Here is a 23944-nt window from a genome sequence, read left to right as displayed (position 1 = left end):
TTTAAATTTTTCTTAGGCATTTCTCGCATTTATTTCTCATAGTTTTCGTAACACGTTTCATTCGCACAGTTTTTGTTTGTTCTTTTTCGATTTTAATATGTTTTGAATGTTTCTATCAAAATTACAAAAAATTCCATTTGATTTGGAATATAAGGTATATATAGTAATATATATTTTTATATCAAATGTGTTTTTATTTGTGGAAAAAATGGTATCAAATGGCAACATTGTTCACTATATAATAGCCCTGCAAAGAATTTCTGGATTTTATTTTTAAAAATTGAATTTTTCTTTGATTTTATTAGTTAGATGTTGTAGTTTTCCGTTGCTGTGTTTGTAAATTTGTAGTTAATGCATATTAATGATGTCTGAATGTTTCGGCGATATAGTAATTAACTTACTTATTTTGCTTTTCTTCAGTTGTAGTCTTTTCTTTTAGTTTTAGCTAGGGCTGTAATTTGAGTTTTCCTTATTTTATATAATTAGGATTCTGTTTTGTGTTTGATTTCTTGTTCTTTTAGTTGAACCTTGATTTATTTATCTTCATTTCTTAATTGTTTATACATTGAAATTGAAATATTTAAGCAAACGAACGGAAACAAAAATATATAAATTATATGTAAGATGGCAAACAATGTTTCTTTAAAATGCTTTTTGTAGTTAAAGCATTAAGTAAGTTTCTATATTTCCCTTTCATTTGCGTTTAATTACAAATGTATGCCATTTATATATATAAATTTATTTAGCTTTCAATTTATATTTCATTTTATCATGGACTTAATGACTAGGTTCATTTAGATTTTATTACATTTATGTAGCAAAAAATGTTTGCAAGTTTTTCTTTTCAATTTTTTTTTTTGTTTTGACACGACGACGGCGCCTATGGCACATCCTTGTGTTCCTACCATATATATATATAGATATATATAGCGTATAGTTTCTAAAAAATATCTTTATATAAATTCAAGCTTTAAAAAATTGGCATTTCCTTTATTTAAGTATGTTTATATCTAGATCTATATGCATAATACCCTTTAGTTTTGTATACGTAGGAAAGTAAAATGCAAATTTACCATAATAAACCCAATGCTGATTCTTGTATTCAAAAACAAAAGTTTCATATATTTATATAAGGTTGTGTGACATAGGATGAGAAAAAAGCAAGCTTTTATAGCTGATGCGGGATCTTTTGGGCTTGGAGTCTGAACACTTTTAGGATGGCTGGAGAGAGAAGGCGAAGGTTTCGTCGATTGATTCGATCATTATTCAATTGCAGCACACACGCCGATTTAAACGTAACAAAACTTCATATAGAACTATATAGCTATGCCTTTATACAGTGTGTTTCGGGACCAAAATATCTAAAGTATTCAACCCAAATAGATAAGTTTTCATACATTTAAAAATTATTGAAACTATTGCTGAACCGGATACAATATACAGGCACGTATATACGCTTATATTTATATATATGGCTGTCTCTGGCTGTACACAAACATACATACAAAACAAATGGCAAACAAGTTACTACACAAAAACAATTACAAAATTGATCAAAATATAATCGATACGTGGCAACCGATCAATGATAGTAAGCCGTTGATAAGTAGGTCATTAAAAGATTGCGGTATATATTTTTATCGAGTGCTCAATTGATCATCTAGAAAGCTATTCTGCGCGTACTTTAGTTTGATTAGTGCACAGCAGGGAAAATATATTTATTTAGATTTCACTGAACTCATATAACACATGCATATAAAAATTGAACCTATAGGAACGTTTCAAAAATCATATGTTGAGAAACAAAATTCGTATGCGAATTTAACCAAATAATTAATTTATATATTGTTACAGTTAACTTGATGAATTACATTTTTGATTTGTGTACAGAAATAATTAAATTTTCTCTTATTGCCTTTAATATAAATAGTTTGATTTGCACATGCAAGGTGTGTATTATAGCTGATCTGCCTATTTTATTTGTGGTTTGATATAAGTACAAAGAGAAATATAAATTTGTATTCTATTGAGGAACTTGATAAATATTTTGAAAACTAAGCATTTGGTTATTTTAATTGAACAATAAATGTGGAATACAAATGTTTTAAATAAAGAAAATATCGCTTTAAACAGCAAATAATTTGGATAGATCAACACATATATGCATTACTATATATTAGGTGTATATGCAGGGCTTCCCCTTTTTAGGTTTATATGCTTTATAAGGCATTTCCTTTTCTAGCGCAGCGCATTTCATGCGCTTACAAAACGTTTACTACCGTTACAGAGATTATCGAAAAAAAAATATAAAATCAATACTAAGAGCAACTAAACCATTAAAAAGTGCATGTTTATAGAAACACATTATACACTTATCTGACGCTAACTTAGTGTTTTTAAATAATGCACTATCGTTTTAAAAATGCATTGTTTCTTTTCTTTTTACAAACTAAAATTTAGCTTAAATATTTTTACTAATGCAGAATTCCTTTTTGCATTTTGCTTTTGTTTAAGCTGGTGGTTATCCCAACAATTTCTCGACTATCGAAATGGATCAAAGTCTGGATGAATTATCAAACCACGTCAAAACTGTCAACCAAAAACTAGAACTAAAACTTGTTTCGTTCACTTTTTATTTGCTCGAAAATGTTTATTGTAAAAAAATAATACTCTTGACTCCTGAATGCAATCTTAGCGAAAAACCCTGTTCATTCTTAAAACTTTATTTTGCCAAACAAATTATCGGATCAAAAAGTAACAGAAAAAGAAGTTCCGGTTTCCATCACCGATTAAAAATATTATTTTAAAACTTTAAAAGATGGCTACAAATTGTTGACGCATTTTACGTGGTTTGACTCCAAAATAGGATGGTGTTCTACAGTTTGATTCTCTGTTATGTGTAGTACTTGTGTAAAGAAGTGGGCGTGGCCATATCATATTCTTAAAAAATATATATGTAAAGTCATACATAAGTATGTTTTAATTAGTGGTTTTCCATCCCGCTCCGTTTCGCCTTATTTAGGAATTTGCATAATTCTGTTTTTTAGCTTTCTTTTAGACAAGTAATTATTTGTGCTCCTGGTCGAAAATCCTTCCTTTGGAGAACTATAATCCAAGTATGTGAGCGGATTCATCTGAAAAAAACATCCAATTAGTAAGAGATCGCGAATACATAGTTTAAAATTAAGACCCAACATTAAGATGGATGTAAGGTTTCATGAGCTGATGAACAGTCATAGACTTTACGGCTTGACTTACCCTTCTTATCTGACGATCCTACACCCGGTTGGTCAGGTGGGTCTTGTCGCTCCGTTTCGGAGGCGGCGGCGGAGGGCGCTTCTTGGCCGCAACGGTATTTCCAGGCGGCGGCGGTAGCGGAGGTGTGCCAGCATCTCCGCCAGCGCCTCCCGCCCTCCCCTGGGCGTGCACGTTTTCGTAGAGCGCGTTGTGTGCGTACTCGTAGTGCTCCTGCACCCAGTGGCTCACGTTGGCCGTCTCGCGGTAGTAGTGCGAGGAATTGGCCCCCGAGTTGAGATTGTGGGCGGCCAGTAGGTCCTCGTTGCTGAAGTCCCGGAAGCCCAGGACTTCGTGCGGCGTTGTGGCCGGCTCCGCCTTGCACTTCTGCGCCACCTGCCATTTCTTGCGCATCACGCGCTGCAGGTCCTTGAGAAAGTCGCGGGGCGGATTCGAAGCGGACTCCTGGAGGCGTTTGGGCGAGGTCACCTCGCTGCTGCTACCGTTGCTCTGGCTAGACAGACGCGCCAGGTCCGAGCGCGGCGGCAACATCGGACCTGGGGCATAGGTCTGGTAGGCCGATCCCGCGCTGGAATTGGAATGGCAGCTGAGCGTGGTGCTGGGCGAGCGCTGCGGCAGCACTGGCTCCGGCGAGCACATCTTGCGCCGCAGCAGCACTGGAGAGTCTGCGAACGAGACCTTCTTCTGGGCGGTGGGGGGCGGCGGCGGCAAGGGCGGTCCGGGCAGCTGGGCGGGACCTACATAATCCGGCGGCGCCTTGTACGGGGGCGCAGCTTTAAGAGCTCCCGAGGGCTGCTTTACTGCCGGCTTGATCGGCTTGGCCGGCACCGCCGGCGGCAACGATCCATTGCTATTAGGCATGATCATCGGTGTACTCATTGGTGTGGGAGTAGTCGGGCTGGGCGGACCCGCATAGCTCATGGCCAGCACCTCCTCGGGAGGAGGCGGTGGGGGCAGGGAGGCCAGCGACAACTGGGACCCGTACACGTCCTGGTCATCCGACCCATCCAAAGCGGGCGGCGGAGGGGGCGGAGGCAGTGAATCCAAGGACAGCGTGGACGAGCACATCAGCGAAGCAGCATCGCCCGGTGCCGGCTTGGCGCATATGCTGGGTGTGGGCGTGGGAGTGGAGTTGCTGCTGGACGAGGTGGAGGAGGCACTGCCCATTGGCTCCACCTGCTTGACTGCAGCGGCCACTGGCACGGGAATCGGACGTCTCTTCAGAGTGCCGCTGCCATTGCTCTCCTGCGACTTGCGGCGGCTGTGGCGGCGCGTGAGCGTACCGCTGCGCTCCGGGGAACTGGCATCCCCACCGGCGCTTTCGCAGATGGTGATCTCGCCCACCTCCTTCAGCTGGCGTGTCATTGTGGTCAGCGGCAGATTGGGCTTCATCGAGGGCTTGCGCTTGATGGTGCCCGTGGTGAACTCGGAGTCAAAGCCGTTGTTGTCGTCGGAGAGGCAACCGCTGGAGCTGCTGCTGGAGGCGCGCGATGTGCGGCCGCTGGTCGAGTTGGACATGCTGCTGATGGCCGAGGATACGCTGCCACACTGCGACGGGACTGCCGACGAGATGCTCGAGATGGACTCGCTGCGCATGGAGGCCGCAAAGCTGGACTGCGAGACGGAGTCGTCGCGGCTCAGGCAGAGATCCTCGAGTAGCGACTTGTGGCTGTCCCACAGCTGCTTGCCGTACTTGCAGACGCGGATGGCCGTAAGCCAGCGGTCCAGTGTCGGCAGGTCCTCGGCGCAGAGCATCTTGAGCGAGCGGCACGACTTGCCTAGTGAGGAGTCAGCGACCGCCTTGAAGCCGAAGGTGAAATCTGTCGGGGACTTCCACTTCTTGCGCCAGCCCAATCCGGTGTACACGTTGTGGCCGTGGAACAGATTGAGGCAGGCCAGGTCGCGCGTGTTCTTGGTCTTCTCTTTGGGGAAGTAGTAGAGACCCGAGGAGCGCAGCACGAAGTGGTACCGCTTCCAGCCCTTCTTCGGGTCCGCCTTCATGTAGAGCGGTCCGTCCAGCTGCATCTGGTTGTGCGAATCGAAGAACTCGTCCAGCAGCATCTGCCGCGTCTGCTCGTCGTGCTGGCATCCGGGCGCCATCTGGGGTCCGGGTAAGTAGAGTTCCGGGCGCGCGAACAGATTCACCTTGTCCGGCCGCTGCTGGAAGAGCACGCGATTGCCGGCATCCGAGTTCCACGTCATCAGGTTGTCTACCAGCAGCTCGTGGTCTTCAAAGAGGCGTTCTGCGGGGCAGAGGAAGGAATTAATAATATAGTTCAGTTTTGGAGTTTAACACCAAGACATCAGATATGTTGGCCAATAAGCCAACAAGTTGTCTTTGTGACCATAGCCACAAACACTTACCCATCTGCAGATCGCCCAAGTGCTCCACCAGAGCCCAGTTGGACTGCATCAGCACGTGGTTCTTGTCGGCCAGAAGGCGCGTTACATGGCCGCATACCATGCGCTCGTCCACCAACAGCGACTTGGATGCGCCATCGGAGGTGAAGGCCTTGACAAACAGGCGTCGGATTGAGGCGCTTTCGAGCTTATGCAGTGCCAGCTGGATTTTGGCCGCCTTCGAGATGCTGTTAGCGCCACTTTGCTGACCACTGTGCTGGCCGTGGCCGCCGTGGAGCAGCTTCTCCGAGGTGGCCAGCTGCTGTTTCTGCTGCTGATGCTGCTGCTGGTGCTGTTGCTGCTGCTGTTGCTGCAGGGATGTGTTCGAGGAGGCGGATGACTCGCTGGACAGCAGGGAGACCGTGTCGCTGAAGGCGGAGTCGTTGTCGGGCGACTCAGTGCGCGGCTCCCGGGCCGTGACAACGCCCAGCGTTATGCCCATGGTCATGCCGCCAGGTGGCGGCGGATGCACCATCATTCCGGCCGCTCCAGGTGCGCCAATGAGTCCAATTCCGTGTCCGTTCTCCGAGATCCCGGACGATGAGCAGCTGCTCACGTCCGCTGAGATGCTGCTGTTGGTACGCGAGTGGGAGCGCGACGAGGCGGCCGACATGGAAACCAGTGACGGAGCATTTCCCGCAAGCTGGGCCATTCCAGGTGGTGGCGCTACTTGTGAGCCGGCAAGCGGAGCACCCACGCCGGACAGCAAGGACGCCTCGGCATAGCTATTTTGAGCCTCCAGCAGGCCCAGCTCGCCAAGGATCTGGTCCAGCTCCGACTCCTGCGAGTCCTCCAGGTTGGCCATGGAGATGCGGTATGTGTGGGAGAGGTGTTTGGTCTCCGGTGTCAGGGGACGATCGCTGTGCCTACGCAACTTAACGCCAGCGCCAGCACCGGAGCCAATCACAGGGCAATCTCCACCAGCCACGAAGCCAGCGGCGGTCGTCGTCGTCGTCGTCGCACCACCAGCCGCTGCTCCTACTATTCCTCCGCCGCTGGCAGCGCCGCCCACCAAGATGCCCCTTAGATTGATCTGCAATAGATAAAAACAACGGAAAAGGATAAGCATAAATTCAAACATTGGTTATGCATATTTTATGTAGGTATTTTATTATTTTTTTAATTCCAAGCAAAAAAAATAATTATCCATAACATTGTTTCTCCTCGGCTTGTTTTTAGAGCTCATATCAAACTGTTTTTTTTATTTTCTTTCTAAAAATATAATTTATCAATTCCGACACAGAACCGTTTTTTTTATCAAGATGAAATTAAAACGAAATAAAAACATTTCTGAACCGTTTCTCTGCGACTCGAAGTCTCCATTGCTCGGGTTTAAAATGCGGCAGATAATAATTATAGTTGGGAAACTTTGGCTTTATAAAGAGACCCAGAAATGCTTCAGAATTATCAGTGGGTTTCCCATCTACATATAGTCGATATTGTTGCTGTTTTGTGAAACGTGCCACAATAGAGCGTCCGTTGGCGATTCTACGATTAGCGACTGGCGATTGGCGATTGTCGGTTGCCAATGCAGCTGGCCCAACCGATTCCGCCCCCTCTGTCGCCCCTTCAGGGCGTCAGCTGCGCTTCAAACACGTTACCCATTTTAGTTTGGACGACAGCAACTTCCCCAGCACCAACGCCGAGCACACCTAAAGAAAAATTGATATGAAGCACATACCAATTCAGTGATTTCAAAATTACCACCACATCAATTTGATAGGTTTAAAAAGTATTAAAGATCAATTTGGTACTGGATATAAAAATAATATGATTGCAAAATAACAATAATATTTAACAATCTGAAAATAAATAAAAGTATATATGGCAGCAGTGGAATTCGAACCGAGACCCAGCAAAATGAACAATGTAAATATCTTCTTGGCCTGCAATTATAAATTTGATATCGAGCTGTTTTTTTCCGTGGATATTGCAAATGCTTCTGTCGCTTGGAAATCAAAAGCCGAGCCGACGACTTCCCCGTCGTCGAGCGCTTTTGGCTTTTCTCCAGCAGCCGTCAGCTGTGCCGATAGTTATAGTTGAGCACTGTTTTTATCGCTTGTTACTGCTCCTGATGATTGTTGATATAATGCAGTCGAAACCGCTCGACTGGCTGCCTGACTACTGGCTAGTGTTAAGTAATTTACCCAGGCATAAGTCACGTATTAAGGCGACAAAGAACGGTGAACGGGGCCGTTGGCCGTCGGGGGTAGGGAAAAAACAATTACAATGACTGGCAATTGGCCAAGAGAAAGGGGAAGGGGAAGAGAGGGACGGAAGAGAGAGAACAGCTTGCAGAGAAGAGAGATCTTTAATGGGTCCACCGCACACATGGAAGCCTGGTTCGTTAAGTAAAGAATAAAGAGTAACAAGAAAACGATGACTTTCACACATCAAAAACTTTGATTCGATGCGGATGAAATACACAATTTGCCTTGAGTTTATATTAATTATATGCTATTTTCACAAAACACATTTTCTTAAGGCCGATACCTTCTTTTTCTCCAATCGGTTTGCCAATTAATTTATTTTGTTCAGGGCAAATAAGCTCCTAAGAAAATTGTTGCATATATTACTTTGTAATAACACTTTTTAAACATTGCTACTGTTTCTGGTATTTATTATATACTGTTGTATTACCCTGGCAATGTTCATTCCAGACTAAAGACTTCTAAGCCTGGAGGGCATCCCGGCACCCGGTTCGAGGAGACATGTGACATCGCTGACAACTGCCAACGTCTTACTGGTCATTTTGGTTACTTTCTGGTGATGGAGTTGCCTTTTTAATGGCCTTTTCAACGCTCGACTGAATGAGTCATTGCGTGGCTCGAAAAGGTTTTTGTTTTGTTTTCGTTTGCAGCGTTGTTGCTGTCTTTTATTTACTTTTTAGGTAATTGGCACTTTACTGAACTGAACTCCAGCCGGGACCCGCGATGATCCGCATCTACCATCACTGTCAGTTGCTCAACGCACCTCGAAGGGCAGCGGCTGACTAAGAGGTGGGGGGGAGGGAAGGTTAAAACGAGGTTAGAGTTGGTCCCATTCAACAATGCAGTGTCGCCCCGCTTGGCTAGCGTTGATTTATGGACAGAAATGTACATAAATACGGGAAACGGAATACAGATAGAGAGCGGCGCATCTAATAACCCTGGCGGCCCTCTTCCCCAAACACTCAATCGGTTGTCCACAAAGTTCAATGACAGCCGCAACAAGAAATCCCAATTGGCAATCCAGGGGATGGACAAAGGGGTCAGGCGAAGGGAAGGAGAGAAGGAGACGGGGAGAGGAGCCCGGTGCAGAGACCTCACACAGCATCCCATTCTACCGGCCATTTGTTGCTGTTAGTTTACGACTCTTGTTTGCATATTTGCATAGGTCGCTCCACGTTCCACTACTGCACTCCTATTCTCAATTCCACACAGGAAAAAATATTACTAAATATGTTCGACCAAATTATTTCTGTGCCATATTAATAAGAATCAAATTATTAAATGTTAATACCATGACATTTATTGGTTTTATTTTAAAATATATACAAAACTAAACACCCTTGTTAAACACACAGACGCAATTACCATTGTTCCAAGACTTAACCTATATTTGTCTTCTGCTTGCAATGTTGAAAACCGGTTTTTATCTGATCGACATAACAAGCCATTGGGAATTATAGCGTGACAACAGGGCACTTGTTTGGACTTGGATTAACATATTAAACCAGAGCAACATATTAAAACCAATAGTCAATTTAAATATAATGCAGTATCAACTGCAACGTGCATATATTATATATAATTTGGAAGAACGTCTTTTCAAATTTAAAAAAAATATTTAGAAACTACATATCATATGTTTAAAATCTGAAAACTATATGTACACAATTTTATTCGATATTGTTCCGGTTTCTTTTGCTGAGCACTGTCCACAGTTGGTAAACTAATGGTCCCCGCATCTAAGTGTCAAAAGTCCAAGCCCAAACAGAAAAAGTGGAAGGCGACTGCATGTTGACTATGAATTCAGCTTCACTTTTTGAAAGTAGGAGGCGCAACGACAAATTTTAAAATTCTCTTGATTGTAAAAAGCTTGTAACCACACGTTATTGCGATTTCCTTTGTGTCTTAAACACATAAACAATACATTTTGATTGCTGGGTATAAAAAAGTAGGTAACAATTGCAGTCAAAACTACGTGCAGTTTAAAGGTCTATATTTTTAATCACTGTCTCTATATATATGAGTTCACTTATTAGGTTTTCGTTGGATATATGGCTATAAAGGTAACAACTTGCTTTTGCAATAATAGGAAACAAAATGTGTGACTTTAGTTTTAAAAATGCAAAATATGCAATCAATAAATAGCTATAGATTCATGGACTACTGCATTGCTGCACTTAATGAAGTAACAACCGGCACAAATGTATGTATTACGTGATTTCAACTGTTTACTGTTTCTGACAGAAAATTGGATTTCCCATGTATTTAGTTTTTTCTATAAACAAATTTGACTCATGATACACAGAAATGTTTTCACTGACTTGACTTGCCTTACACTTTTAAACATCGCTTCCCCGTTTTTTGTTACCAGTAATAAAATTTCCTTGTTATTACGACGTCTGTGTTTAAAAGTGGTTTAAATAACAATCGTCAAAAGTCAGAAAGGAAATAAACCACTCCCCACACTGTTTTCCTCCGAAGTGTTACATTTCAGTCGTAGTCGATCTGTAAATAACTTTTTCTGCTGCAGTTCAATGTTCTTAGTGGATCGGTTTTCTGTTGTTCACCTTGGGCACACAATTCCATATCAATGCTACCAATATAGAGGCTAGACTTCCATGATAAACCAATTATAACCTTAGCGGATCCGAGAATTGTATGGCCAGTTGTTGAGTCTGATTCGAGGCTAGGCGTTACTGTTCCCCAGCCATGTGCTCTAGCTTTTGTAAGGGACCTTACCAGAGGAATCCAGTCTAACTCTGCCTAACAAGTGGTTAAACACCGCACTCATGACCTACTCAACAGCAATCGCATGTTCTGGGCCCATTCCACTCCCTGGGGAGTCACCCCAAAGTAATTACTTTTACACTACAATAATATTTCCAGTAATTAACTAAAAGCAAGAGTCCCGTCCCTTTTCTCCACTGACGTCACTTGGTCTGCGTGGAAATGGGGGGAAAAAAAAGGTGGGTGGGGGAGCTCTTTGTTCAAGGCCCAAACGCATTATGAATATTCTCATGTTTGTGGACATTTACAGCAACTTCCGCAGTCGATTAATAAAAACAACAAAAAGCGCTGCCAAAAAAGAGCAGCGCACACAACACAAGAGTGGTCGAAAAAGCAACAATAGCAAGCAAACAAAAAATAAATTAATACATTAAATTTAACTTTTAATGGGCCCCGCTCGCAAACAGAAACACCCGGAGACATGCCACGGCCTTATAAAGCAGGCACTTCGCTCCTTTGGCAAAATTGTCGCTCATAAAACGAAAACATCGTTTATAATATAGGGAATACAGAATTTATAATGCGAGTGCCTGAATTTACGCCACCATTTCGGTTGACGCTGATGACCATCATCACCATCAAGAAGCAACAGAGTTGTGCTTTAACTCCGTTCGAGTTGACTTTACTACACTTTACTTAACTTCGCGTCGTTCGTTTCGGTTTGACTTTGGGCTTGGTTCGTTAAGCAGCCTAATTGGCGGCCCCCGCCAGTTTTCCACAGAAAGAAAAAAGCCCAACCATAGTAAATATTCCTACTTGATAATCGTATTATTTTTATCACAAGCCATAAGAATAATTAACAGTATATTTTATAAAGGACCGAAAAATAAGATTGCAAACAGTTTTACAATATGAAATTGATATATGTATGTAGGTATATAGGCAAGCAGCTTTTATACGCAGTTGGGTATTATCAAAATGCCATTATTTTTCAAATACAAAGGCATCTCAACTAAACAAAAACAGTCCGAATCCATGGAACATTTCTGTCTCTGTACTGTTAAGTGAACCCGCAGAGGTAAGTTCAAGGCAAGGCGATGCAACGCAATAAACCAAGGAATAAGTAACCATGAAGGGCGCTCTTAATTGCCAGGAAATAAAGATACTGCTACTGTGCCATGATAAGGTTTATATTTGGAGTGAAGTTCTTTCGGAGTCAAGATTTAATACTTAATCAACAATACGAACCCCACAATGGGTTTTAATTGGCGTAAATTATATGCAGAAAATTGCCAACTATTTAACTATTTTTAATTGATCAAATGAGCCTGAAATTTTTTTAGTTTTGAAGCGAAATTATGTGCACTTTCTCAAGCGGTAGTGTTTTAAAGATGCCTTTGAACATTTCACAGCCAGCTATGTAATTAAAGAGACGCACCATACATAACCCCAGTCTTGTCGTTTTTTCATTTGCAGCCGTCTACTTGTTAGTGCAAAACTCCCCGCTGAAACTCATCAGGAAACGGAAGGAGAAAGGAAAACTCGTGAAATCAACTCACGCGATCCTTAAAAAACATCTGATCCTACTTGAGAAATGGTCCGAAACCGTTGGCAGGGGATGAAGACGAGAAGGACATGAGCCAGACAAAGAATGGGCTCCAGCAGAAATCTGCGTTGTTAACCGAAAACCGTTCTCCGATCTTTGAGCAGCGCGTGCAAGGGAGCGGCAAGTGACGCGTGTCCTTAAATGCAGCTGCCGCCTGTGTATTATAACCAACAATAAATCGGATCCGAGGTTTCGCCCCTTTTTGTTTCGGGGCAACTGCTACGCACTCATCGGCATGCCCATGTCAGGGGAACCTCCACTACAATGGAAACAAACAGACGTTGCACCTGCCACCGAGCACAAAACACAATGCAAAGTGGTAAAAGGAGAAGTGGAAGGAGCAGGCCCAAAAAATGCTGATGACGTTCGTCCGCTTATTTAAGTCTGTTTTGTCTCGTCTCCCTTCAACCCCTCTGAGTCACACACACCACACTCCGCTGATTATAAGATCAAGATAGTCTCCGTCTCAGACGTCGTAGACCCATGGAACAGATGCGTTTTCGAGTACATCCTCCAACGGTGGTTGGTTATCCCATTTGCGCACATTCAAGGCGTGTCCCGGGTACACTTGAAAAAAATATGGATACAAAATAGACGCCAGAAGGTGCATATCGTATTTTGATAGATATAAAAAGCAGAAGCTCTTTAATTTTCAAGTCACATGTTATCCATTGTTTATTTTCGACCTCTTAAACTCGGATATCAGAAATTTTGTTAGTATAAAATGAATATTATTCTTCGAGTGCGCCGAGAACAAGAGCAACGCTCGTAACTTGAGATGTTCCCTGCTTCCCCTGTTTCTGCTGCTCCGGAGGGGATCCCTTAGTTCAGGAGTAAACCTCTCCTACCCTCCTCGTCCACCACTCCTATGCACATCAACATCAATCACTTGTTGATACTGTAAAGTGCAGTGTAGCAGAGCGGGTACTTGGGTTCGTAGGCCTCGCAATCGTTACAATTTTCTTTTTGGGCAGAATTATAAATCATCAGAATGTTTGATTACAAGCTTTATGGTCGATTCACCCACCCTTTCCTAATTTTGACAAATTTTTTATTGCAGCTCAATCAACTTTGAAGGAATTGAGGGTGGTGGTGGCTGTTGCCTCAGGGGAATGAATATGGGAAAAAAGGCCGAGGATAGGCACAAAACTTTCAATAAATCATTGGCCTATATAGCCCATATACATATATGATGCCTTCCAATCAATGTGCATTATAATCATCGAAACTAATTCGGCAAATTGAAAGCTAAATGCACAGCCCACGCAGAACTGTTCGTTTCAACCGAATCAATTAGGAACGGAATGCGGAATTCAAAATGTGCTAAAGACCATCTATAAATTATACAGTCATCTAGTCTATATCTAGATCTTGCATATGTAAACACATCCGAACGAACGTGTGTGAAGTCCGAATGGGTCCATGTGTGAGTCCGCTTTAAATTGCTGAAAAGTTTACTGCGGACTTTAGACGAAGTCAATTAGCGAAAACATTGAGCCTGGGAATGGGAATGGGAGTGGGTCTGGGAATTGGCATGGGCATAGGAATGAGAACGGGAATGGGAATCGCATCCGAATTGGGAACAGCCGACTGATTTACAGTGTGACCGAAGCTCATTGGACGCAGAGTTCAGTGTGCTAAATAATTCCCATGCAACTGCAATCGTGCCGCCTCTCCGTCCGTCCGTCTTTTTTCTGGTTCTCCCTCTCTGTGCTCGTGTGGCGAAATACAATCTTTTAGCCAAATTGGTTCACTGCACGCCCACTTGGTGGCACACAGAGACCCCGATCCCATTCCCATTGCCGCCGCAGCTCCCTGATCGAAACGAAACCGATCTGTTCCGACGCAAACCAAATCCAAATCCGAATCCGAATCCAAATCCGAATCCGCATCGAAAGACGAATGACGGTGACGACGAGCGCATGCAAGGCGGCAGCTCGTGTTTAAATATAATTTACAAATTGTAACAAACGCCCACAGCGGACGACGGAAGATGAGTGGAGAATGAAGAAGGAATAGGAACAGGCGAAAACCGAGGGGAGCCAAAACCAAAACCACAACTAACAAGAGAGAACGCTATAGTCGGGTGCTCCGACTATCAGATACCCGTTACTCAGGTAAAGGGAGTGCGAGGGAGATGGAGATAGAAACTTTGATCACGCATAACTTTTTAACGAATGGTCCGATTTGAAAAATTTCTTCTACATTTCGATAGGTATTGATAAACACAATAAAACTGCATTTTTACTTTTTCGAAATATTTAAATTTTAAAAATCGTATATAAGCGATTGTGGGCGTTAAAGGGGGCGTGGCACCTTTTTGAAACAAACTTGCGCTGCGTAGGAACTCCTAGAATCTGCATGCAAAATGCCAATCTTCTAGCTTTTATAGTTTCCGAGATCTCAGCGTTCATACGGACGGACAGACAGACGGACAGACAGACGGACAGACAGACGGACAGACGGACATGGCTATATCGACTCGGCTAGTGACCCTGATCAAGAATATATATACTTTATAGGGTCGGAAACGCTTCCTTCTAGCTGTTACATACTTTTGCACGAATACAATATACCCTTTTACTCTACGAGTAACGGGTATAAAAATACGATATAGGAGAAATGTCCGCTTATTTTGAAATGAAGACGAGACCCATCGACCGACCCCGAGTGTCAGCAGCACTCGAAAGAGGGGCAATCAATAGATGATGGGCGGAGAACAGGAGAACAGAGCTTGGGGAAGCCGACGAACGTAGTTTTGTAACTCTCGAATTGGGAATTACGCACTGGACATAACTATATAGATATGAACATAAAATCAATTGGGCAGTAAGCAAACAAAATCTATAAAATGCCGTGGAATCCGATGGATCTCAAATTATTCTCCATGGCCTATAAACGACCGAATGGAAGAGGGCGATCCAAACAAAACATTCATGAAAATTGTTCTAAACTCTTTAATGTTTAGAATCAAAGTGCAATTCGAATGAGATTTTTTTTCCTTTAAATCATTACCATCTAAAAATGGCAAAACTTCTTCCAGATACGCATAGCTTTTTGGAGTCATTCCTGGCTTATAAATGCATACAAATTACCTCGGTTGTCCTTGACCTAGATAATAACATCGAGGTGCTTTGTCTAGTTTGCTATTGTTTTCCAAGTCGCACAGTAGTGCCAATGCAAACGTTAATTCGCGTTTATTGTGATTCAATTCGCATAATTGTAACTTCACTGTATGAAAGGGAAAGCAAATTATTATTGCTTTGATCATCAACATAATGTGGGAAAAGTTATCGAAAATCATAAAAATTACTTTTTAGGTGCTTTTCGCAGAATAATTACTTGTGCTTATGGGCTGCGCTTTGAATGGAAGCTTCATATGTAGCTAATCAGGCCTAAACCTTGAGCATTATCAAATACAAAAGAGCAATCGGGTTGGGCACCCCTGATCTAATGTCTCAAGGTCCTATTGGGAAATGCAGGCGGTCAGAAAATGTGTGGGAGACGAAAAAGAAACAGAAGCAAACGGCACAATACTAAAAAGCATTTCGCAATGAAAATGGCGAAATAAGAATTTATGTGATTCTTAAAGTAACGGATATAAAAAAGAATAATTTGTGCCATGGAAGTCACTTCTATACAATTGAAAGAAAAATTGAACTCCATCACGATGAAAAAAAGGTACTCGACCGCGCAATCTTTTTTAAAATTAGACAGTTTCCTTACAATAAAACTTTTCAAAAAAATAAAATACTTAAAATATTTGTAGTTTTGCTTGTTTATATACTTATGTATGTATTGTTTTTATCGGGCTGATTATGTACATTTTTTGTGCCGTCTTTTAGATTTTCATTTAAATGTTCTTCTTTTTCCAGAAATGATTCACAAGTGACACTTCACGATTCTTTCTTTTGTTTTTGTTATTTTTTACGCGAACTATTATTTTCCACTTCCATAAGTTACTAAATAATGACTGCCACGATATATGATAATATGCCTGCAGGGGAAACGCATTTGTGTGTTTGCGTGTGCGGTACATTATTTTCCCCATTTTTGGTTCCTAAACGGAAACAAGCGATAATAAAATTTTTACAGCGGCAACAACAACAACAGTGTCGCAGTCGCCGCATAAAAATTCAGACGATGTCGCAGCCGGCAACGCATGTAAAAGCGAAAAGCAAACAGGGAAAAGCGAAAAGCGAAGCAAAGCAAATCAAAGGCAGCAGGGCGTGTAACAAGAAAATCATAAAATGTAAAGCAAGAGGCCCACGAAAAAATCGGAACACAAGAATATGCAGACAAAGTGTGGACAACGTATTACCCAGTTATACCTTGAGGTCTCATGAGGTGGGTAAAATCTTTCTAGTTTTTATTAGCATTCTGAACTTTTTTTTCAGATCTTTCCTTTCGGCGAAGACATTCTTTTAGTTTGAATATACTCAGGCCTGATATCATGAAACATTCCTAATACATAACATATGTATACTTCGAAAAGATCACGACGATTTGATTAAATTTTCAAGATACTATTTTTATACCCTTGCAGAGGGTATTATAATTTCAGTCAAAAGTTTGCAACGCAGTGAAGGAGACATTTCCGACCCTATAAAGTATATATATTCTTGATCAGCATCACCAGAAGAGTCGATCTAGCCATGTCCGTCCGTCTGTCCGTCTGTCCGTCCGTTTCTACGCAAACTAGTCCCTCAGTTTTAAAGCTATCTGCTTGAAACTTTCCCAAAAGTTGTCTTTCTATTGCAGGTAGTATATAAGTCGGAACGAGCCGGATCGGGCCACTATATCATATAGCTGCCATATAACTGAACGATCGGAAAAGCCATAACTTTGGTGTTTTTAAAGTTAGGAAGTTGGGATTTTCTATGGGTTTTATTTTTGGCTAATCAATCCCACCTACCAAATTTCATAAGGATCGGCCGACTATATCCTATAGCTGCCATATAACTGATTAATCGGAAATGGCATAACTTTGGTGTTTGTAAAGTTAGAAAGTTGGGATTTTCTATGGGTTTTATATTTGGCCAATCAATCCGACCTACCAAATTTCATAAGGATCGGCCGACTATATCCTATAGCTGCCATATAACTGATTAATCGGAAATGGCATAGCTTTGGTGTTTGTAAAGTTAGGAAGTTGGGATTTTCTATGGGTTTTATTTTTGGCCAATCAATCCGACCTACCAAATTTCATAAGGATCGGTCGACTATATCTTATAGCTGCCATATAACTGAACGATTGGAAATGACATAACTTTGGTGTTTTTAAAGTTAGGAAGTTGGGACATTTTATGAGTATTAAGAATACATCATATGAATAATTTTGGACAATATAATTTATAAAATATTCTGCAAGGGTATATCAACTTCGGCTCCGCCCGAAGTTAGCTTTCCTTTCTTGTTTATATATAAAATTGATATTTTTTCATAAATTACTGACATACACACTTCATTATTATTAATAAGAAATTGAAAGCTTCAAAAATGTATGTTTTTAAACCATAAGTTGATATTTATCAAATGCGCCTTATTCTGTTAAGCTATATATTATTCAATGTTTTGGGATGTAAACTCATAGATATGTTCGTGGGCGAAAATCCTATTTCATGGTTACGAATTTGTATGCGCCTGATTTTATGAAATAAACATGTGTGGGTGGTTGGGGAACAAAAAATAAATAGCAGAAACGAAAAGAGGGGCTAATGCAATCGCAACAGATTTTCCTCAGTACATTTCCATTACGGATCACTCGGTCAAGTGGATAATTACCAAAGTAAGTATTTTAGTGTTTTTTACATAATTTCCCTGAAATTAGATTAGTTTTCAATAATCCTGAAATCTATAGATCAAGATTTCTTTCCTCTTGAAATCAATGTTTGGGCAAACATTTTTAAAATAGGAAGTTTTCAACTCAAGTAATCAGGGGTGGCATTCAAAATATTACGCTATTACACACATACAAACATATGTACAAACATTTGTATAATGGAAGCCAAGTGACATGGTAAGTGCCTTTATCTGTCCCATTTGTGTACTCATTGTGAAAGAACTCTTTAAATGGTCTGTACAAGATTGCAACATAATTTTGTACGGGCTAAAAAAAATAAAGAAAACTTTGTGTGCTTGCAATTTTTTTATTTTTTTTAATGAGATAACTTAAACTAACGTTTGGATGCATCGTTCTCATAAAAGTCTATGTGAATATTGCACTTGCTCCAGCTATTATAATTCCTTAAGTCCTAATATTGGGATCGCCTAGTCATGCCATTCAGGAATACGCACTTTTAAGCCAAATTAAAATATCTTGTGCAAGGGTTTAGGAACTCTCAAAACCGTTGTTTGTATATGACAAACGAAAAAAGGGCAAATTAAATTTTAATGTATATATGTATATGTAAATATATACAAATATATGTATAAAAATATAAATATATATGTATAATATCTATATTTATATATTTATATATATGTATGTGTACATCAAATCTGTGTAATTAATGGGCATGCTATGGTCGGAAAACTGGTCTAGGTTTTCCCAATAAAATCAATCACAGAATTTCGACGAATTGTGAGTCACACTTTTCCAAATGCAGCTCTCTTTTCGGTCTGGTCTGGTCCCATTCCTCATACTCTCGCTAAATCGGCGAGAGATCTGCAATTACAATCTGTTTTTGGTGCGTTCGTGTGAAGGGGTAAAAGTGGTGCGTGTGCGTGAGTGTGTGTAATGTAATTAAAAAGAGTTGAACAAATATTTGACGAACGTGCAGAAGCAATTTAGCGAAGGAGGAGAGTAAGGAGTGGACGAATAGAGAGTGGCCAAGGAGTCGACAATGCGGGTGACTCCTTGCGGGTGGGAGGGGATGTAGTGACGCACATATGACTGAGAGAAAACCCGGCAAAAACACAAACACACAAGGGAGCGAAATAGTGACAGGGTTGCCACCTCCCCCGCCGGTTCCAGTTAAAAGTTAAAAGCCAAAGGACAGAGGAGGGCGAAACAAATTAAAGACCGAGCAAACAATATTAAAATCGATTGAGAGCTACCCTATACCTATGTAAATATTTGGCCTACGTTACAAAAAAATATTGGTAAAATTTTGTATTTACCAAAATCAGAAACAGTTTTATTTAGTTATTTAGTTAGACAATTTAAAATATTTGTAGAATTTGTAAAGATGTTGGGTTTTTAGGAACTAGTGCCAGTGAAACAAGTTTAAAAATGATAATAACACAAAAAAAATCATCTTAAATGTACTTTATTGTTGAAGTTGATCTATACTGGTTTATGTTGGTAATCTAATGCCCCTGTGGAATGAGGTTATAGGCAATGTAATAATGACAGAAAAGACAGTTAGAAAAAAGCTTAATTCTGAGCACCTAAAATCGACACTTAAATCACTCGTTTGCCACCTGCAGAATTAAAAATGTCGTCCCTGCTCTATAGATAATTCCATCCACATGTTTACCTTGTGCCTCAGGTTTAAAACTGGTAAAATGGAAAATGCATAGATATTAACTGAACAAAAAAAAACAAACAGAACTCCTGCCTTTGTCTTCCTCCGTTTCTTTTAATTTCTTCGTCCCCATCTCTTAATTAAGAAAAGGCATTTTAATTACTGCTTCATTTACCCGCGCAATGCTTTTTCGTCTTCTTCCGATGTTTGTGTATATAACAGCGGCAATCACAACACAATGGATCAGGCACTTTTAAGGAACTTAATAAATGCAGCGAACAAGAAAAAAGAAGATGTATTTGGACCGAAACGGAACGCAAAGTCAACAAAAAAATATACAAAAAAAATTGAATAATTGTGCACTTCGAATTCCGCGCGCGCTCTTTTTTCCAATCACTCTCGCATCCGCCGTTCCGTGAGTTCAGTTTCGTTATTCGTTACTTTTCGTGTTCGGTTCGCCGTTCCAGCGTTTCCGTCTCACGTCTCCTGCGCGCGTCGGTCGAAACGCAAATGGCGCACTCAAACTCAACGCACGGCACAAAACAAACACAACAAACGTGAGAGAGCTGCCGGGGCTGCCAACCGGCCTACGGATGCAATCAAGTTGGCATGGCTTGACGGCAGATGCAAGTTCGAACACGGCAAGAAATCGGGAACTAATATCAAAGATATTTATCTGGCGCAGGAAAATCAAGAAATAAATGTTCCTTATCTTAGTGACTACAACCACTTCTATTGAAAATAACACGCTTTCTTGAAAAAGTTAGGTGGTGCCAACGCCGATTTATCTGCCGGTTTAGAGGTATTCTTTTAAGTGTATTTTTTAAAACTAACTTTATTTTAAAAGTTTAAATGGAATAAAAAAGTTGAAACTCTTAGTTTTTCGAAACTTAAGTTAAAAACAAGGAAATTGCATTTTGGGAGTCAGTTTTGAACATGCAATATACTATGATTTAAGCTTTTTAAAATACAAACTATATAACATAGATATAGTAAATTTAAGAAGTATTAATTGCAAATGCGACATAATGTTATCCTGTACGTCTGTTAAAAAAAATGTGCACTCCATGTACTCAACCCATAAAAGACTATAGATAATTGGATTATATAGACAAAAATGTTTGCGTCAATAGTCATTTATAAATTTCTTGTTTAGCAAGTTGAAGTTCTTTATTTTAAACATTATACATTTTATTGCTGTTGAACAACAGCTTATTCAACTATACGCATTACCTTTTTGCTGATGTGAAGAATTATACTTTTGGGAAAATGAAATTTTGTGCGTGCTTGCCAAGCAGAAATTTTTAGGCAAACGCAGTTTAGCCGAATTTTGCTGACCTATGGGCGCAATTAAGCAAATTTGACACGCACCGAGTGGAAAATGTCCTGCTGCGAATCCTTGAGGTGCACGCAAACACGTCGTGGGATTCTCACACTGCAGCCGGGGTCAACCAAATTGACTTAAAAATATAAACATATAACAAAATGTATGTTTTTCATACCCGGCGTATGCCACTGATGTTGTGTTGTTATGTTATCGCACAAAGTATTACATTTCTGACAAAGGATTTTCGTACAGTAAATACATCAACGACGCAATCGACACATCATGTTTGAAAACCTGTCTAGTTTGAATTTTGCAAAGCAAATTTTTGAAACTTTTTTATTAATATAATTTTTTAGTTGCCTGCAGGGGTGTAAGAATGCTCCATTATTTTAAATCTACCTATGCCAAAACTATTTTTCGGAACTTTATTCCTATTAATATGGTTTTTAAGTTTCATCACGTTTAAGAATTTTCCATTCTTTTAAGTCAAAGTTTATCCGAAATCGTTTTTAAGTCGTAAAGTGAGAATAATACTGTTACTGTACAGGATACCCCTCAATTGATTTCCTTAGTTTTCTCTTATATTACCATTCCAATCCACAAAAACCAATCGACCTTCGTTGTCGAGGGTATGCCACAAACTGATGGGAAATAAAGACGCAGAAGGGGGTGGGGCAGCACCCGCTGCTGCGGCAAAAACAAAGGGGGTTCGACGCAGTATCGCACGTCGTCTTTCATCGGGAATCGAGTTTTTCTGTGTTTCGTTGCCACACTCTCGTATAAACAAACCCAGAACTTAAGAACTGCGATCGGGAACTCTTTCAGAATTTATGCACGGTGAAAGTAATGGGGCAACAACGGAGAAAGAAGCAAAAGAAAGAGCGAAAAAGTTAGTACACCAATTAATGTGTCGGCACTTTGTTGGGCCTAAAAAGTGTTGAGTTGTTGTTATTGCCCCAGCAGCTGGTCTATAGATTAATTAATCCACTCCCTACACTCGCCTGATGAAAAATGAAACAAGAAAAAGATTTGACCCTACAATTTAACTAAATATATTATTTTAAAAATATATATTTTTGGAAATAAATAATATTTAAATAAACAAATTGAGTTTTGAAAATTAAGTTTTCCAATATTTAATCAAAAAACTAATTTTTTCCATTATCACTGATTTTGTAATAATTATATGTTTTACATATCATAATATAACTACCTAAATTAATTGCTTTGAACCTAAAATTTGTTTTTAAAAAAGGGTAACGTCCCATCAGGATCAAAGTTAAATGTGCTTAAAATATATTGACGATTTCGAACCAGATACCAAAGTTATTATTTTATATATAAAAGGATTGACAGCAAACATCTCAATACTAATAAACCGAAAGAGTTTAAAATTTAATGGCACCTTAAGTGAACAACAAGCGAATGCATCGTAGTGTACAAAATAGGTAATTAGACTGCTGTTTTAGTTTCTGTGTACTCTTTCATACGATTTTTCCAGAGTGACATTTTTTTTCTTTGTGTAGGAACGAATTATGAAGTACAGAGGAAATAACTGAGAAACACAAACACACATTCGGAGAAACAGAAACTTGGGAGATACTTACATTTGTTATTGTTGCTGCTTCCTCGAGGTTGTGTTGTTGTTGCTGCAGCTGTTGTTGTTGTTGTTGTAGCTGTTGCTGGAGTAAGTGCAGTTGTTGCTGTTGTAGTTGCTGTTGTTGATGTGCCGCAATACCACCACAATCCATAGTAATTATGGGTGAGAGGGGGGTGTGTGTGTGTGTGCGGGGGCGTATGGAGTGGGAGTCGTACTCTCTCTCGCTCTTTGTGTTGCGATCGCTTAGTTTAGTGCAGCGGAATGAAAAGCGAAACAGACATAATTGAAGAAATGCGATAGCGATCCGTCTTGAATTTCAACGATTCGCAGCTAACCACTATTTCTGTTTGTGTCTGGTTTTTTCAGCTAACTCTGCAGTTTGCCTTTGTCCATATTTTCGGTGGAAAAACCACTTCCTTGGTCGCTCTCGCTCCCTTGCTCTCTCCCTTTCTCTGCTGGCGTTGCGTGGGCGAACGAACGGGAGAGAGAATAATAAAAACGAAGAGAGCCGAATTTGGAGTTTTATGCACTGGCGTCACTGTATGCGTGTGTCTGTGTGACTGCTACCCCCACACACTTGCAGTTTGCCTCTCCCAACTCCAACTCCCGTTCCAATTTCAATTCCAATTTGAACGATTCTTAATCGAACTGGATTTCCAATTGCTATATATAGTCCTATTTGAATGGATTTGAACATGAATACAAATCCTTATAGTTATTCGGCCGCTTTGTTGCTGTAGTTGCGCCTCGCCGAGTGCATTTGCATTGGCAGCCAGCATCCCACAAAGGAGGAGTTTCCCAAGTTAACGGCCATTTGGTGATTCACTCACAACTTGATTTGGACACTGTGCACTTCGTTAGATTCCCAACTGGGATTGGCGGTCGTGTCGAACAGAAAAAAAATCGGAACAAAACAAACGGATAGTACTATCGGGAAACTACGAAAAGTCCGTGCGTAGATTTTCACGAAAAACGCCCCGCCCGCGCCGCACTGAAGTTGTGTGTGGTGTGGCCGTAGTCGCTTAAGCGGCAAATGCGGTGCACCGAAGGGCTGCCAACTCGATGTGGGAAGTGTTACCAGAGGGCAGTCGAAAGTCCGTTATTTTTTTCATTAAATGATTTTTGAAATTTTAATTGTTTTAGTTTAGATTTTAGGTCTTGCAATTCTGTGAAAAAATTCGGTTCTTTTATTTCAATGTTGTTGGATACCACTTTACAGTGAACAAACGCAATGCACTTCAGTTTTTCTTGTCTTCCTGTTTTTTGTGACCATGGTTTGTTGAACTTTCCTATGGCTGTCGTTTTAAATCGATTCTTACAAAATATATATACATTTTTTTAGTAACAAAC

General features: G+C 40.7%; 1 protein-coding gene across 1 annotated transcript; it reads right to left on the bottom strand.

Moving 5' to 3' along the window:
- LOC108041864 (abnormal cell migration protein 10) lies at window positions 1-22961 on the bottom strand. The gene is made up of 4 exons (XM_044460912.1): window positions 22602-22961; window positions 5620-6688; window positions 3259-5498; window positions 1-3134 (listed from the first exon to the last, which is right to left on the bottom strand). The coding sequence occupies exons 1-3, from the start codon at window positions 22743-22745 to the stop codon at window positions 3277-3279; spliced, it is 3435 nt and encodes a 1144-aa protein (XP_044316847.1). The 5' UTR covers window positions 22746-22961; the 3' UTR covers window positions 1-3134; window positions 3259-3276.
- Between the last annotated feature and the right edge of the window lie 983 nt (window positions 22962-23944).

This window comes from Drosophila rhopaloa, unplaced genomic scaffold, assembly GCF_018152115.1.
Source record: "Drosophila rhopaloa isolate 14029-0021.01 unplaced genomic scaffold, ASM1815211v1 contig_3, whole genome shotgun sequence".
Lineage (NCBI taxonomy): Eukaryota > Metazoa > Arthropoda > Insecta > Diptera > Drosophilidae > Drosophila > Drosophila rhopaloa.
This window is presented reverse-complemented; position numbering and strand designations above follow the sequence as displayed.

Bases quoted from the DNA above. Each gene is read 5' to 3' on its own strand.
- LOC108041864 (XM_044460912.1), bottom strand. From the start codon at position 22,745: ATGGATTGTGGTGGTATTGCGGCACATCAACAACAGCAACTACAACAG. The intron at 6,689-22,601 runs GTAAGTATCTCC...TATCTATTGCAG, and splicing joins AAGCAGCAACAATAACAAAT to ATCAATCTAAGGGGCATCTT. The intron at 5,499-5,619 runs GTAAGTGTTTGT...TCTGCCCCGCAG, and splicing joins CTTGGGCGATCTGCAGATGG to AACGCCTCTTTGAAGACCAC.